The 16,738-nt window shown below is 42.2% G+C and overlaps 1 protein-coding gene and 2 long non-coding RNA genes across 4 annotated transcripts in view; 2 read left to right on the top strand and 1 right to left on the bottom strand.

Moving 5' to 3' along the window:
• The window catches only part of LOC119026948 (protein Dok-7-like), a 26,622-nt gene that overhangs the window by 2,811 nt on the left and 7,073 nt on the right, over positions 1–16,738 (bottom strand). Inside the window, exons 6-11 of the mRNA XM_037111689.1 lie at positions 9,881–10,000; positions 6,835–6,942; positions 5,407–6,287; positions 1,112–1,183; positions 547–592; positions 23–175 (exon numbers count right to left, since the gene is read on the bottom strand). Coding sequence (XP_036967584.1) covers positions 23–175; positions 547–592; positions 1,112–1,183; positions 5,407–6,287; positions 6,835–6,942; positions 9,881–10,000 — 1,380 coding nt within the window. The remainder of the gene's footprint in view (positions 1–22; positions 176–546; positions 593–1,111; positions 1,184–5,406; positions 6,288–6,834; positions 6,943–9,880; positions 10,001–16,738) is intronic.
• On the top strand, positions 9,499–10,333 carry LOC119027276. Its single transcript, XR_005077342.1, has 2 exons — positions 9,499–9,724; positions 9,884–10,333. It is a non-coding gene; the product is annotated as an uncharacterized LOC119027276 (long non-coding RNA).
• Positions 11,565–13,590, top strand: LOC119027169. Of its 2 annotated transcripts, none has more exons than XR_005077321.1 (4): positions 11,565–11,723; positions 12,923–13,034; positions 13,139–13,249; positions 13,377–13,590. It is a non-coding gene; the product is annotated as an uncharacterized LOC119027169 (long non-coding RNA). The 2 variants fall into 2 exon arrangements; XR_005077312.1 differs by having other exon boundaries at positions 13,139–13,263.

The raw sequence follows: 16,738 nt of genomic DNA, 5'->3' as shown, positions 1-16,738 counted from the left end.
GGTAATTGGGTCATTTTCTCACCACAGGCTGATGTTGGCCTGAACACGCTCAGTGGAGCAGGCAGAGGTGGAGGGGCAGAGGGTCGCTGAGAGAGCACTGACCTCTTCAGGCCTGCCAATTCATCATCAACATCCCCAGTGTCATCACGTTCCTCCGTCACACAGAGAGGAGGATCTGGGAACACATTAAGCACAATATTGTTGGAACAACTGTAAAGATGTCACATTTATCTCAGTGAAATATAACTTTCTAGGTGGCTGTGCCTTCTATGAAGTGTAATGAGATCACTGAATGATAGAAATTAGACAAATATTTCTATGCAAAATACTCTATTCTGGGTAAGTTTTTCATTTAAAATCTAGAATCTGTGATGGTACGTATTAATCTATGAAATGTATCATATATTATAATGTGTCCCTCTGGAATAAAGAGGCATAAAACAGGAATGTTTGACTCACACATCAAACGTGTGCAAATGAACAGTACTTAGTTATTTCCCACCACTGAGAATGACCCAAGCACACTAATTGCATTCCCAAACACACCTTGTGTATCTGCAGATGGTGACAGGCTCGATGGTAAGTTGGCATCCTAAAAAACAAAGAGTAAAGGTAATGATTTAATCTCGAAGCTCTTATAGATCTGGCTAAAATACACAAAGCTTACTTATTCACTATATCAGCTCTAAGAAATGATATTTTACTGCAGTCATCGTATGGTAATGGCACTTCAAATTTCAATGTATTTCCCCAATATGCTCTTGAGTCAAGGATACCATGCTCATCTAATGAGTTAAAATGTAGTGCAACAATAACACTGTTAGTAAGGAGCCCCTGATTGTATTGAAATGACAAACGGTGTGTTTTATTGGTTTTTAATTCAAGGATCAATGCCGTTTCCAATTTCCAGCTTGGAGCAGAGTTACAAAGGGCAGTGGTTGAAATCTCCCTCTGTAAACACCCAAAATAGAGTGGCCCAACTTTTCATTTGACAGAGGGAGGGCGTGTGTCGTTTCTCCTTCTGAATGTCTTGCTATGAGCCCACACAAACTCGAACATTTTTTAAGGTTCCATAAGTCCCCAGACTTAAAATGGGCAGATAAAATCCTACCTGAGTCAGGCATCTGGTCCTCGCTGACCGCCACTGTTCTGGTGTAATGTAGTTGTCCAAACCATGACCGCACTGGGGTGGGGAGACAGGAGAGCTTAGTGATGAGACGGGCTTAATTGTACTCGAAAAAGGGGATATGGAGAGGGGAGACAGGCTTTGAACAACACTGATTAGGAAAAAAAAAAAAAAGAACAAAGAGGGGAGGTGTGAGGGCATGAGGTGAAGAGATACAGAGCTGCGAGGACGGAGCCGACATCTTTCAGAGGTGGCAGACGAGAGAGAAAGGGGTGGCCAGCTCAGACGTGAGAAGTCTCTGACAAGGGATCCCAATTTATCATTTTCTCCTGCCCACAGCAGCAAATAACTAGCAGCTGGCTCAAGCTTGGAGAATATTATCCGTCTCACAGTTTGTGTCAGCAGACATAACACAAGTTGCAGAATCAGCCGTCGTCTCATTATCCGACATGAAGGACGTGCGGTCGGCGCCACATTGAACCGCTGACACATCTGAGTCGAGGAATGATGAATAAAGAAAACTCGTTTGTGTTTCGTACAACAGGATTGTCCTCTCTGAGGCTTTTCCGCCCATTTCATCACTACTCATTAACTTACTCGGCCCCCTCTTGCTTCCCCCTCTATCTCTCTCTCTCGCGCCACCATACACACGATGTATAACGAACACACACACTCCTACACAAGCTGTCAGAAATCACAAGACATGCTGCTCCCTCTCCTGCTCCGATGATAATTTGCTCACCAAGAGGCGGTAGGCGCTTTTCACAACCCATCAGAAAATTAATTAGACAATGTGGAGAAGTCTCTTCCGAGGGCTTTCGAGGTTTCAGACAAAAGGTATCAAAGGGAAAACAAGCGTCCATAGACAGGTTTTTGATGGAAACCCACACTTAATTTATTTACAATTAACGTTTCTTTATTTTAGTTGTTTGGAGCCTCGGCGGGTGGCACTGCCGCCTCACACTGAGAGGAACCTGGCTTTGATTCACACGTTCAGTGTCTGAGTCTTCTCACACCCTGTGGGTTTCAGACCAAAGACATGCAAAGTCACTTGGACTGCAGACTAAACTGCCCATATGGAAGAAGCTGAGGAGGCGTGCTGTGATGGCAGGATACCCTGCAGTTGAAAATGAGCTGGTGTACAGTGTAAGAAAGAGACTAACAAATGGATAGAGAAGTTCTTTCGATGCTCTTGTGTGGTGGTAATGATTAATGATGCTAGTGATCCCCAGTTTGAACCGAATTATAGCATGTATATTTTACACAGAAATTATTACATTTATGCTGCTTTTCCGCTCCCGAGGCACGCACTGCTCAGCACTTTCAGCTTCTCCATGAGCCTTTAAACCACTGACTGCTGTAAATCACAATTACAAAGGCAGCCACCCAAGTGAGTCATTAGGGTGAATAGCAAGTAGCAGTGTGTGTGTGTCTGTGTGTGACTGTGTGTGTGAAGAGGCCAGGTAATTGCTACTTGAACCGATGGTCTGTCAGTCACAAAAATGCTGCAAAATTACGTAAAATTGCAAGGGCAAGAGTCAGGACTTACAAAGGTCGAACAGAGGAAGAGTGCACTACAAAGAGGACCCTCACCAAGACTGGAGACACTTAGTGGGCAGTTTGCTGAACAACATTCCATCCTATGGCCACCGTTAACTTGAATCAGCATCTCATACAGTATGCAAAAAAACATTTAATTAAAAATAAAAAAATGAAAGCTTCATCCAATTTCCACCAGCAGTGCTATTGTGGGATACAGTTAAACGTTTTTGGATCATCATTTCAACTAAATAGAAATTGCATCTCTGGAGCAAGCTGTTGAAATACATAATAATTGTTTAAATACAGGACTCCCATTGTTTACTGTATGTTTTCAATATATACCATTTACAAGTTCACTTATTTTGCATCTTTTCCACAAATGTTAAGTGTGTTAAGAAAAGATAAGTGTGCCCGTGTACTCATTTTTCAAATCTTTTTCCCCCCCAAGTCACTACGCTTTGTCATTACAAAGATATAATTATTCAGCTGCAATGATGGTTCTGGAGCAACATTAATCATAATGTTCCAGTAACAATCCTGGGTAAGCATCCTGCACTTTATTCCCGTTGTTTTCATTACATTCATTTTCTTGATTAGTTAATTTGTTGTTCAGTTGCTAAAATATCAGAAATTGGTGAAAAATGTGTTTGCCAAAGCCCATGATGACGCCCCTGAATGTCGCAAAACAAAGATATTCAGTTTACTGTCCTAAAAGCGAAGAAAGCAGAAAATAATCACAATTAAGACGCTGGAATTGGAGATTTTAACTTTTTATATCACTTAACATTATACAAAATTGTATGACATGAGACAGACTTGCTCTATTGGATATTATCTTAAGCTATCTTAAGGCCCGGTGACCTAAAGCTAGACTTCAATACGTAATGCTTCTGATCCTAAATGTGTAGAGCCTGTTTTTCCCCATGATTATAGTAAAACCAGGACAACACACATCTCGTTTACTAGAACTGAGCGCTGCAGGTCCCCAGGAGTTGGAGGTCTTGGTAAATCTATTGCTGCAGAGATAAGTCTTTAACTTTGTTGCCTGGTGAGAGCAAAACAAGACACCGATACTTTACATCAATCTCCAGCAGTGTCTCACTGAGGCACCTCCACTCTAATTCAGCCAAACATCTGTGACAGCAGGTGCCGACGTGTTAACCTTAGTGATATCAGTTGTACGTATTCCCTCTGCATCTCCCCTCTTCCCTCACCATCCAAGCACAATTATACCAAGGAGCTCGTATTAGCACACGGGGTAGTTATATAAGATCCCATTTATGAGCACAACAATAAAGAAATATCACTGTGGGCTCAATAAATGCCAGCAGGAACATTAAGGAGAGATTAGCATCTGTGGGAGCAAGCCCATGAGCTGGAGAGAGTGATTAGCATGATGATTTGCAAACACTTCATTTAGAGTGCGTACTAAAAGCAAACGTTAGCCTGGAAAAGAAACTCCCAAAGAAAACAGGGAATATGTGTATAGCACTGAGCTCCAATTACATAATGATGAAAGGCTGTTTTTATTTTCCTAGTTTGAACTGTATTATAATGCCATTAACCAAATCTCTTTAGGTTGATTAGACTCTAGTATTATGGAAATCTTTATGAAAACCATATGTTCTTTGGTCCCACTAATACAGCCTGTGTGACTGATGTGATCCAATTCATGAACAGGGTTTTTTTTTTTTTTTTATTTCATAGAGACTAAAAGAGGTGCTAACATTATTAAATGACACTCACTATTTTTTTTGTTTCGTTGGTTGTGGGGGCGTAGGTTTTGTTTCAATAACGGGGTGAACACATATGAAGAGAGGGTCCTCTCCCTGGAAAGAGTGGAACACTTCATTTCCTACATTCTGGGGATTTTTTTTTAAAGGCGCAATATGTAAAATTAATAAGTAAAATAATTTACTGGAAAACATTTGAAAATCCAAGATTAGCAACAGACTGTGAATAACAGTTTTGACGTCTATTGTGTTGCAAAGATATCAACTGAAGTCAGCGTGCTAACCAGCTAGCCAAAATTGCTCCTGTGCTAGTGGTGTAAACACCAACACTAACCAGGACTGACTGCTGTCTGCACAGCTAGCTAAGCTAACTAGCTAAGGACAGCTACAATTAGCAGCAGTTAACAGTTACTCTAGCAGTATGCTCCCCTCTGTTAGTTTTGAATTTGACAGGTGGTGGATTCTTACAAACTACATGCTATTGTTCTAAAATGTTTAATAGCTTTTGAAGTACTGATCCTATCCACATGCTTATGGAAGTCAAAAGCAGAGCTTCTGAGACTTTCAGTGGTGTTATACATTATGTTTGGACTGCACAACTTACAGCAATTATTTAAAGTTAAATCCATCCTTTCTCAGACAACACTAATGTAAAATTGGAACAATGACTGCTAGAATGGGCAAGAAAAAACTGAATTTATACAGGAGAGTCAGGCACCCCAAAAAATGTTCTTGCTCTTTGAGGGTTAAATTAACAGTTTGTCCCTTTTCTGCATCAATTTATGGAAGAATGTGATCTTTATTTATGTCAAGGAAAACAAAATGTAGGTGACAACTCAAAATACAACTTAAGATAATCAAGTTAGACTCTCAGGCAAGCGGCTGATGGTTTCATTCGTGTGTTCTAAATATTGAGGGAGGGTTATCTCTGCCACCCACCCTGAAATCTGTGCTTGTGGTTGGTTGGTTCATTGATGGATTGAAAGAGTGTGAGACTGCCAGTACCTGTGTTTCTCCAGGCACCAGTGGGGTTCTGGGTGTGGACCTCCCCTCACTGTCCACAGAGGGCGCCCTCTCACTGCCCCAGGAGAGCGAGCGCTGCATCATGGCCTGACGCTGAGCAAGTCTTATAGGGCTGATGCTCAGCGTTTGTCCCTGACTTCCCCCTCCATCAGAACTGCTCTTACTGCCCCTGCCTGGCTCAGGCTGGCCTTGCTGGGTGGTGGGTTCCCTCAGGGAGAGGGTCTGGAGCACACTTCTGGGGGTGTCGTACCGCAGTCTGAGCAGGCTAGGGATTTGGTACTCGCCGCTGTGCCTCCGGGACGCACTGGAGCTCGACCTGGAGGCACAAGGGCAGGAGGAGGCAGAAGTAGAACTGTGGTCTGGGGTAGGGGTGCACTGAAAAGGAGAAGGAGGAGGAGGCGGAGGAGTGGGGGGAGGAGCAGAGGGAGGTGAAGAAGGAAAAGCAGGTAGGCTCGCCACCGAGCCGAACTCCTCCACCCCTCCCTGGCTGGCTGTGTCCAGACTCCCCGTGTAGGAGGAGCAGCTCCCTGAATAAGACGACTGACTGCCTGTCGCTATCCCGATCCCGCTGTCTAACGAGCTCTGCCGCCCGCTGTCATGGAGACCACGAGGATGGAGCTGGGCGGAGGATGGGCGGGTCCCGGAGCTCCCCATCACAGCGGCGTAGAGTCGGTCATCTGAACTGGTCAACGCCTTCAGCGTGGAGGAGCTGGACGCTGTCTCGCTGGGGAGGTGCTGCCTAGATAACGGCTCCACCCAGAATGGGAGTCTGCTTCCGTAGCTCGTGTCCGATTGGCTGGAGGAGGAGCTGGAGATGCTTTGGTCGTCCCCGGCAACAGATGTGCTGCAGCTGTAAGTGGAAGCTGAGGAGGGCGAGAAAGTTGTTAGATCCCGATCAAGTGATTTATTAACCAACACTAACACATTTGATCATATTTATATAAATCATGTCTTTAATTGGGCTCTGGCTGCAAAATGTTCCGCCCCAGTGAAATCAGATTAATCAGAATTAACTCGCCTCTTTGAGCAAAGGTTCAAGCACTCATGGTTCATGATTCCTCCACCTTTTGCTTTACAGAATGTCAGCAAAAATGAATCATTGGAACTTTGTCTCCACTGAGCTTCACATTTCTTTATAATAACATAAATGTTATTATAATACAAACTTCCCTCAGACTGGTCTTATAAATATAGAGCAGTGATTCAGCCTTCGTTTGGACAAAGGATAAGCCAGCAGACAAGGTGTGTAAGAGATTCAAGAAGTATCGCAAATCTCGGACGGTCGGGACAGACTACATCGCCACTGGAAGGTGCTGAGATGATGCATACTATTCCTCTGATACATTACAAAGTGCTCATGAGTTACATATTGGACATACAGCTGGAGGTGAAGTGAACACAATAACGTACCCGTGCTGCTCGCTAAGCTGCACTGAGACAACATGCTGAGTCGTTTCTCCAGATCTGACGCCTCCTGGCTTATTCGCTCCTCTGCCAACGCTGGGTCAGCATTGAGATCTGCAGTTCATTCAGTGGATGCAAACACAAGATGACGCTCAGAGTGTGTGAACAAAGAGAATAAAGACAAAACAGCTGAAAACACATTTTAGCTGTACCTCATCCTTTTGACTGTAGCCTAAATAGCCTCTGGAGTGAATGAATCCACGACTGTTCTGATTGGACGTAAATTAAAATCCAAATAGAAATATTTCATGGTAATGCACAGATGACCTATGTTTAAAAAGGTGTAAATCAAAACAGTTAAAAAGTTTTGTATCTCAACACAAATGGAAAGGTGCAAGTAGTGAGAGTGCTACTGGTGCATCAGCCTCCTCGTTAACATATCTCCCGTGTGTGTGAGTGTGTCTCCAACTGTTACACTGTAAATGAAACATCTCCCTGAGGAGGTTATAGGCGCCTGGACTATCTGTTGGACTATCAATTTAGTGTAAAACCCTGCCAATTACGCACTTAATGCCTGCTATATATACATACTCTACGTGTGTGTGTCTGCGTGTGTGTGTTTGCCACATGGGGACTCAAAGTGTTTGTGTGTATAGGTGTCAACAACCTAACCCCTGGATCTCTGCGGCTGGCCCTGCAGCAGCGAACGTGCAGATGCCAAGTTTCTTCACTATGCTATGTGAGGTGTCAGCTAACATATGCTAACGTTGCTGCTCTAAGTTAATTATAGCGCTGAATGTCTCGGGGTTACAGAGGGGCTCAGAGCACGCTGACGCAGGTTGCCTCACACTGGAATAAATGTTGCAAGGAGGGAGAAGCTAAACTCTGGACATTTACAAGTCGAACGCTCTTTTTTTTATCTCCATGTTTTTCCATCAGTGTGATTGACTGTGACCTGACTCCATGTTTCTGTCAGTCTAATCCAGTCCTACAGGCCTATGTGAACTTGCACAGCAATGCTGACGTTGCAACATGTACCTTGCAATATATGTACAAACCACCTACTCTAAGAGTGGAAATACGCTTTAGAAATGCATGTAGTAAATGTTTACTGCACAGTGTAATGGATAGAGATATTGAGATGAGTTCTTTCAGTTTCGCTGCTGTTTTGTCTGCCACCAGGCACGAAATCTACCGGGAAAATGAAGGCTGACTGCCGATCCAGTCTGGCAGCCGGGCACCATTTATTATCTGCTTTCATGTCTCCATTCTCAACTAAATAATTGAATCAACTCATGCTTTGCACCTGTGTTGATGGTAGTTGCTACTCTGAAGAAAATATTAAAGAGATCTGGTTGTTTTTGCAACAGCGGTGCTGACGATAATACCTGGAAACATTAGGGGAGGGGGGAAAGGTTTCTGTTTTCCACTCTCAAGTTATATTCATCTGATCTTTTACTGAGGCAAAATACATTTTAAATACAGTATAAATGTCAATTCAGATCTAATACAGTACAAATACATTAGCAACCACAGTAATAACTAGGAAAAGTAAAAGTAATCATTAGCAGAATAGCCCATGTCTGTGTAAAATCATCAAATATCATATTGGGTTATTAATGTGCATTGTAATATAAGTTGGTCAATTGGTTAATTTTAACGACTTCATATACTATCTGGCAGGTTCATCTGTATCAGTGTATAATATATGCATGTATATTTTCTATTTTTCCTTTATTTTTCACCTGCAGTGTAACTTGTTCTGATAGCTGTGATGGATAATTCCCTCTGACATGTAGCTGAATGTAAGGACAAAAAGCAGTAAAGCAAAATAAAGTCACTCAAAATGGTACATAGAGGAACATCCTGTCATGCTACGGACCAATGCTTTTATGCGTGTGCACATTTCTTTGAAGTCTCATGCACCCACGTGCACATGTACATTCCTGCGCATGATTTCACGTTACTCGACTAATCTACAGTTGGCGGTTGTGCACCAGCCAAGACGTGTGCCAGCATGTCAACTTTGATGTCAACAAATTAGGTCTCAAAATGTTCAAAAAGTCATCCTTGGAAACATTTGTGGGGGAAGAAAACTCTTTCATCACATTTGTGAGACCTCAGGGAGGCACTCAATTGTTTTAGTGAGAAACACAGAGTGTGACTGTTTACAAGAAAACTCCACAGGGCTTAAATAAATCTAGGTATGTTCCATCACGGCAGTGCAAGTTGTTAGAGGTGCCTAAGGCATGGCTTACAGGATGAGCCATCTAAGTGTTAAGGAGGACAAGTTATTGGGTTTATTTTTCCACCTAAAGCTTTTTCTTTCTGCAGTCCAGCAATTTCATGTAGTGAACTCCCTGACGACCAAGATATAAATTATTCTACAGAGACCTATTGGCAGGAAAGTTGAAAACTTTCAGCATGATGGAAATGGATGGGAAAACTGGGTCTGGGTCAAAATAGTCAGCACAGCATAAAGTAGAGGGAGTTACTGTAGACTTTTCTCCACATTTTAACCAATTCTCCATCAATCTAAAGCATCAGCAATGTTTCTTTTTAGAAAATAATGTATGCATTCTATGTTTAGAACCAAAATCAGATTCTGAGACATGTCAGCCCTGTGTCTCTGTCTATTCAGAGGTATGACAGAGTTGTCAAATCCTCAGTATGTCTCCCTGTGCGTGGGCTCAGAAATGCTTGTGAAAATTAGCAGAACGTTACAATAGTGCACAAGTCACATGCAACAGTGCGACCCCTTAATCCACCGCCTGACCCTCGGGGCTTTAAGCATGTGGTGTTTCCGTTAGCATGTGGCGCCTGGCACGAACGCTAAACTTGCTCACTAAACAGGCAGTAAACCTTTACAATGGAAGTCACTGAGTCACATACCTACGTGATTGATTGTTTTAGTTCAGAACAGTGGGTCTCTTTTGGAGATATCACTACTAAACTTATTAGTATTTAATATTACCATCTATCCTTTATGTTTTGAGCATATTCTGTATGTACTGTTCAAAATGCTTATATTCATGCATGCATGTGTGTTCACCAGGAAGTGAAGGTCTTAGGCCATGAGGGGTCCTGCTGGGGGTGATGCCCCGGACAATGCAGTCAAACAGGAAACTGATCTGCTCTCCTTCTGAACAGGACAAGAAGAAAACACCAGCCCCTGGAAGATGGGAGGGGAAAGAGACCAAAGTATATGATGGATTGTTAGGGAAAAAAAGATGATGGAATTGGGGAAAGTTACAGAATCATCAAATTACATAACATGACGCAGAAGTGTTTGAAATGTAGAGTAAGAGAGAAAAAATGAGCAAGGCCATCCAATATTCAGTGAGGCTCAAAAGGCTGTTGTAAAGGCAAGGCTGCTCTTTCTTCCAAAGGTTGCATAAAACATCTCTCAATTCAGCCCCCACTGTCCTATCAAGCCCACACAGATGTGGGAGTCTGTGGAAACACAAAACAAGCAAAAAAAATTAAATAAATAAATCATGCAACATCCAAATCTCCCATCTCAGAGGTATTGAAAAGGCAGCCACAATGTGAGCCCTTACTCGGAGGTCAGGTCAAAAACAAGTCATCTTTGTTCTCATGGAACTGAGTTTGCTATGAATAATTAAAACAAATAAGAACATGGAGCACAGAAGTCATTATAGAGTAATGCCAGTTAGCAAAGTGTCTTCAAAATGTAATTTCAAGCAACAGATTTAAAAAAGCTGCTGCTGTTTCATTTAAGTACTGAAAATCCTGCTTGCATTCTTGCATGGAATTTAATCACTAAAGTTTATTTAACATTTGACTTACTGCTAAGTTTGCTGTTCAATACTATTGCAATACGCTTCGGAGCGCCATTTAGTTCTTCAAGCTGAATAATTAAAGAGTTTCTCGCTTGAATCATCACTGAGTGTTAAGTGTAATGGAAGACTATTAGCTTCATTGGCCGTTATGTATGTTATCAGACTTTCCTGAGTCAGTGGAAATGCTTGGCCTGCAGATCAACTCACAGCAGGAGGAGATGAAGTCAGAAACTCCACTCGTGGATGATTTCAGTGTAAGCGGAGCTGATGATGCTCAACGTGAGAAATGAAAAATAACAATAGCCAAGGATGCTCTGCTATATTAATCCGAATGATTAATCTGAAGTGATCTGAAACCGAATCACAGTGAGTCAATGAATCAATGCCACCTTTGTAAATCTACAGGTTTGAACAGAATGTCAGAATGGTCAAAATGCTACAAACCATGTGGAAGTCATTCAGACAACAGAATCAGATGTCCTGCAAAGTGAAAACTGAAATTAAGCTTCACAACAAAAAAAGTTCACAAATCCAGGTTTAAACTGTGCTCTGTGGACATTTCTTAGGCTGTGGTTTGGACTGCATTACAGAGTGAGGTGCTAACCCAGCATTGTAACCACCTTCGATTAAATTACAACACCAACAACCCCCGGTTCAAGAGAGTAAGAGTCCCACATGGATCTCCAGGCTGACAAATAACCAAACACTCGGTGGCCCAAATGAAATTCTACATCACTTCCGACTCTGTTTGCACACAATCATGCTTAAATATGGATTTTCATTAATGTGAAAACACACTGTTGGAGTTTTCTAACATTTTGCCTGCCTTAACTATAAACAAGCATAACTAAATATCGCCTAATGTGTGGTCAGTATGAGCAACTGCACCACAAACTAAATTTTCAATAATCATCATGAGGCTGAACACCTGCTGTGGTTGTTGAGTCAGTCATTTATTCTCATCTGGTGTGAACAAAACAAAACAAAAACCTGTTGGAAGCTTTTTTCTGTGTGCAAGTAACTTTGGAGCATTTTTCAGCCTTCATGCAGCAGTCTCATCATTACTTTGAAACAAAGGAGACATGTTCACACGTAAGAGAGAAAGATATTAGAATGTGTTGGGATGAAATAAGCTGTATTTTTTTTTGTTTTCTGTAATCTTCTCACATTCTTTGCCAGCCATATTCATCTATCTTTTTAGCTGTTATGGACACCATGTCAGACCTGGTTCTCACATATTTCTAACAAATATATGCTGAGCTCAGCTGTGTGACAGCCCCTCTTAAATGTTTAGAGCAATTGTTGCATGTTGTTTCAGGAGTTACCTGGATAACTGAGTAATTCTGCACAGTGCATTACCCCCACCTGAACTCTAGGGCAGCAGTTTAAATCAGTCGATGGACATTTTTTTTCTGTTGGTTTATGTATGAGCTGTGATGAGAGGGAACCTGCTGCAGAAAACTAGCCTCAGTTAACCAAACTAAATTTCTCCCAGTAGGGTGGCTTTGCTGCTGCAGCAAAGCCACCCTACTGGGAGAATTTATTTCCAGTGTAATCTTAGTAGAAGTAACTTATCTGTGATAAAGGTTTAAAATGTGATTCCAACTCAGAATGTGAGAGAAAAGAAACACATCTGATGCTTTTTACCACATAACAACTCTAATATGTTGAAAGAAAAACAAAATCACTGAAAAAAATACAACTATAAAAAATATCATATATCACGCGCATCAGTGATGGTCATGGCAACAGAATAGCACCCAGGTCAGACATTATATAAAGGCTGCTGACCTTTTCTTATTCCTCTTTTTCACACTTGGAGCTCGGCAGGAGTTGACCTGAGACGAGACATGAGGGAGGTAAAGTGAACCATGTCTGACTGTTTCTGGACCTTCAGCCTGATCTGTTGTGTTCGTCATCACACACCCTGTTCTTAACATGTTGATATTTTAACAAGATCCAAATGCTCCTTGCATGTTAGTACCAGTTGAAATTAGGATGGAGAACAGATGTTTGTCATGCAACACGCTGCGTCCGAGACCCCACCCAGTCCTCCACGCCACGCAATGTGCAGCCCACAAGCTGTCAGAATAAAGAGTTAAACTACTAATTCGGTCTGCACAGAGGTTACTGTGGTTACTTTGGAGAAGCTCTGCTGCTGGTTGCGAATAAATTAATCAATGCAGCCATGGATCACTGCGCGTAATGACACGTGTGGTGCAATGCACGCCATGTGGTAGTTGTAAGATGTTTGCCTCTTCCTGTCTATGTTTTCTTGTTTTACCCTGTAGTGCACTTTTCTGCGAAAAAGCGTAGTGACGGTGCTCCATCCTATTCCAGAAAGTGTTGATGATGAGCGCCCTATGATTAAAAACATTATACAGATGGATACACCACACAAAGGTAAGTTCATACCTAATGAAATGTCTCCTGCAAATATTGCTCTCATGTACCAATAATTCAGTTAGTGTTTATCTACTCACACTGTTCACTTTCTGTCTTTACAGACGCTGCACCGGCCTGCCCGATATGGGAGACTGAGACATCCCTGATTTCCATGACGACTGAGAAGATACAGACCAGATGAGAAGGATGGAGGACCACAGGAGCAGCTGGTGGTGGGCACCTTTCTGTCAGTGGGCTGAGCGATCCCCACATGTCATTGTATTTATTATATGAGCCTTCTTGTTTATAAAATGTATACAAACTCAAAATGTATTTCTGACTTGTTTCTCTGTGTCACAGGGCAGGACCCCTCTGTGTTTGTGGTGTTCCTGGAGCAGCTGAGAGAGGAAGTCAACCAGCCAAACATCCCATGAGGACCCAGCAGACCACTGACCCAGTCTCAGCACCCTACTGTCTGTGCTCCCAGGCACCAACTTTATTCAGATTTTTGTGTATAATTCATCATTGTGATGGTGTTTGACATATTAAGTTAAATAAAAAATGTGCAAATTATGATTTAGTGCATTTTGATGTTCCTTTAGGCCTTCTGTGGCTGCAGGGGAGCTGCATTTAATCTGAAAAATAATTGAACCTAATCTAATCTTAAACACTGCAAAAGGTAAATTAATTTTCACAAAGTTTAATTCCAACTCTTAACTGAGTAAAGCTTGCCCCCTCCGATGCCCCTATGGCAGATTAAATATGTTAAAGTGACCTCTAGGCTGCACCACATGGCGTTGCCTCTAAAAGGTTAATAGTTAATGGTCCTCTGAGAGTTGCAGTAGATAGTACTTAAATCTGAGTCACAAAATAAAACTGTTTTTTATTTTGGGGGAAAGGAAAGAGTCTAGAAGTTCAAACAAAACTGTGATGAAGGTGCTCTTTGATAACAAAGGCGGAAGTTCAAAAAACAGAACATAAAAATCCCAAGGCAGGCTGCTGGCAAAAAGCTAATCTCAGAGCTATTTCATGGTGAAATTCTTCAAAACACCGGCGATGTATGTTGGACAAACGGACACAAAAGGCCTTCTTCAGAGTTTTGATTTAACCAGGGTTCAGGACGGTTTCACTGCGACTGCGTCATGACTTTCTGCTGCCACTGTCGGCTAAAAGCAACAATTCCTCTTTAATAGATTTCCTGCCGAGGATCTGTCAGAGCTCAGGCGCTGAAGGACACCATCATCTCCACGGTCAGTAGAGGGAAGGGACAGTAAGCCACGCATCAACATGCTGGTAGTTCACCTACATTCATATTTGCTTAGTGATTCAGTCCTGTTTTCCAGTTGCAGCAGTTATGCATAATACTGGACAGAAGTCACTTTTCTTTCACATTATTGACCGACTTTATGTCTGCTTGAGACCGACGTTCATCTTCTTCATTCACACCGGCACCTTCCATCCTCCACGCTGGTTGACATAAGTTAGCAGGCAGTCTGTTATAATGACAAGTGTTCAGTAGAAGTAACGAGTCAGACAACAGCCACATTGTGTTGAAGAAGTTACAACGCTTTATCCAAGAGGCCTCAACACTTGTAATGACAGGTGGAGACTCAGCAACATTTTAACCTCTGTGACTCATTCACACCTTAATGTCGCATGACATCAGGGCAGCACAAGTTGCCTTTGATTCCTTGGAACCTTCAGATAACTGCTGTGTAATACGTTATACCGTGTAATAAACACCACAAAACGCTCACACGTGCACTGATGCACTACTGTACTATGATATGAAGTGTGTGTGTGTGTGTGTGTGTGTGTGTGTGTTTATGCCCGCTGAGGCACACGGAAAGATTGCTGACATAGTATGTGAGCTTAAAATTGCTTTTACCTAGATCAAAAGGCTTGACGGGCCATCCAAACTCTGAAGAGGATTGTTTATTACTGTGTCTGTGCGTAAGTGTTGTGTGTGTGTGTATGTGTCTGTGCTACTGTGCGTGTGTGTGTGTTCACTAGAGGGTCAGCATGAACACCTGTCCTGCTAAGACGCAGGCTCTGCTCCAAACATCATCGATTACAGGACACCGTGGCCTCATTATCACTGCGAATGGAAGCCGGAGTGCTGATATCACTGATTCACACGGCTACAGTGTGTGGATGTGACCAACAGTCCAACACACAGCCACGAAGACCCCAGCTACACTGATTACAGCTGATAAAAGGCTTTGCACACACGACTACCCACTATCCCATAGGACTGGTCGGCTCACTGTGTATACGCGCGTGTGTGTGTGTGTGTGTGTGTGTGTGTGTCTGTGTTTGTTTGTGTGCACAGCAGTAAAAATGCTTGTCATGTCACTGTGGTTGCACATGTTCAGCTCCGCGGCCAGGAATCGTATCGTCCGTGGCGCAGCTGACTTAAAAAGTGCAGCTGCAGCAGAGAGCGCTGTGGCAGTCAAGGGTGAAATATTTTTACACAGCAGTGTTAGATGAGCGAGAGACCCGTGCGCTGATCTGCTCGAACAAAAAAAAGGCCTCGAGGGAAATTAAGGAGCCGAGAGGCTGAAGGAGTCAAGACATCAGTTCATAGACCGGTCTTCAAAAAGTGCAGCCTAATGAAGACCCATTTGTTACAACTTTTACAATTACGCTGTGCCATGGCACATCTATGGTCGTGACGGCCATTTTGTACATTAAGTATTGTCAAGTCACAAAGCAACACTTTTTGAAATATTTGTTTTTACTCTTAAACGTGAAAAATCACACAAATTTTATAAATCTATTGTTTTGAAAGAGAACGAATTAACTAATGCATCAATGTTACCAGAACTGTTCAGTCCTTTCACCTTTTATTCCAACTAAATAAGATGTTAGAAATACTTTTATCCAGATTTTAATCATATTTTTGTTGTGCATTGTTTTGCACTTACTGAAAACACATCCATCCACTCTATAGACTATTTGTGTACATTTGTATCTGTAGACTATAGTGCACGATGTCCATTTGGCAGAGTATTTTCAGTGACAAAAAATAGTGAACAGTGCACAGCTTCAACAAACCAACAGCTACTTCGTCAGCACCAACAGATCCACAATCAGCTGTTCAGCTGAACAAAATGACAGTTAAAGGGAAATAAAGTAGATTTTCAACAATAAATCCAAGGCCAGTTGCTGGGGGGAAAGACTTTGGACCGTTCTCACAGCAAGACTTTGTGACGTGTCATTGTAGGAAAGGCAAAGAGAAGGAGAAGCACTGATGACTTACACTGTGTAGTTCTAACAAGTGAACCACAGTGAGCGAGAATGAACTACATGGAATGAGTTTTTAATGTGATCAACAACACCTGTGCTTTTTATGCTGTGACGAGCCAAAATGTCTTCTGTGAAAAACAGATATTATTGAACGACCCAACCAGAAGCCAAAACAGTACTGTGGGAAAATCTATGTCGCTGTGATTTTCACTCTGTAAGTTTGTAGCTAAAGCTTTCTTAGTGTGCAAGCAACTGTGGATCATGTTTCTCTCTTCAGCCTTTGAAACAAAAGAGACATGTTCCAGGGTTACAGAGAGAAATACTAGGATCTGTTTGGTAGTCATCAGCAGAATTTCTCTATTTTCTGTAATTTTCTCACATTCTTTGGCAGTTGTATTCCTATTTTTCATTTGTTTTGAACACCAAGGGGCCTTGTTGGACCTAGTCCTCATTTATTTCTCACAAATATGCCG

The sequence above is a fragment of the Acanthopagrus latus genome, chromosome 1 (genome assembly GCF_904848185.1).
Source record: "Acanthopagrus latus isolate v.2019 chromosome 1, fAcaLat1.1, whole genome shotgun sequence".
NCBI classification, from domain to species: domain Eukaryota; kingdom Metazoa; phylum Chordata; class Actinopteri; order Spariformes; family Sparidae; genus Acanthopagrus; species Acanthopagrus latus.
The sequence above is the reverse complement of the archived record's forward strand: the minus strand, read 5'-3'. Positions and strand labels throughout refer to the sequence as shown.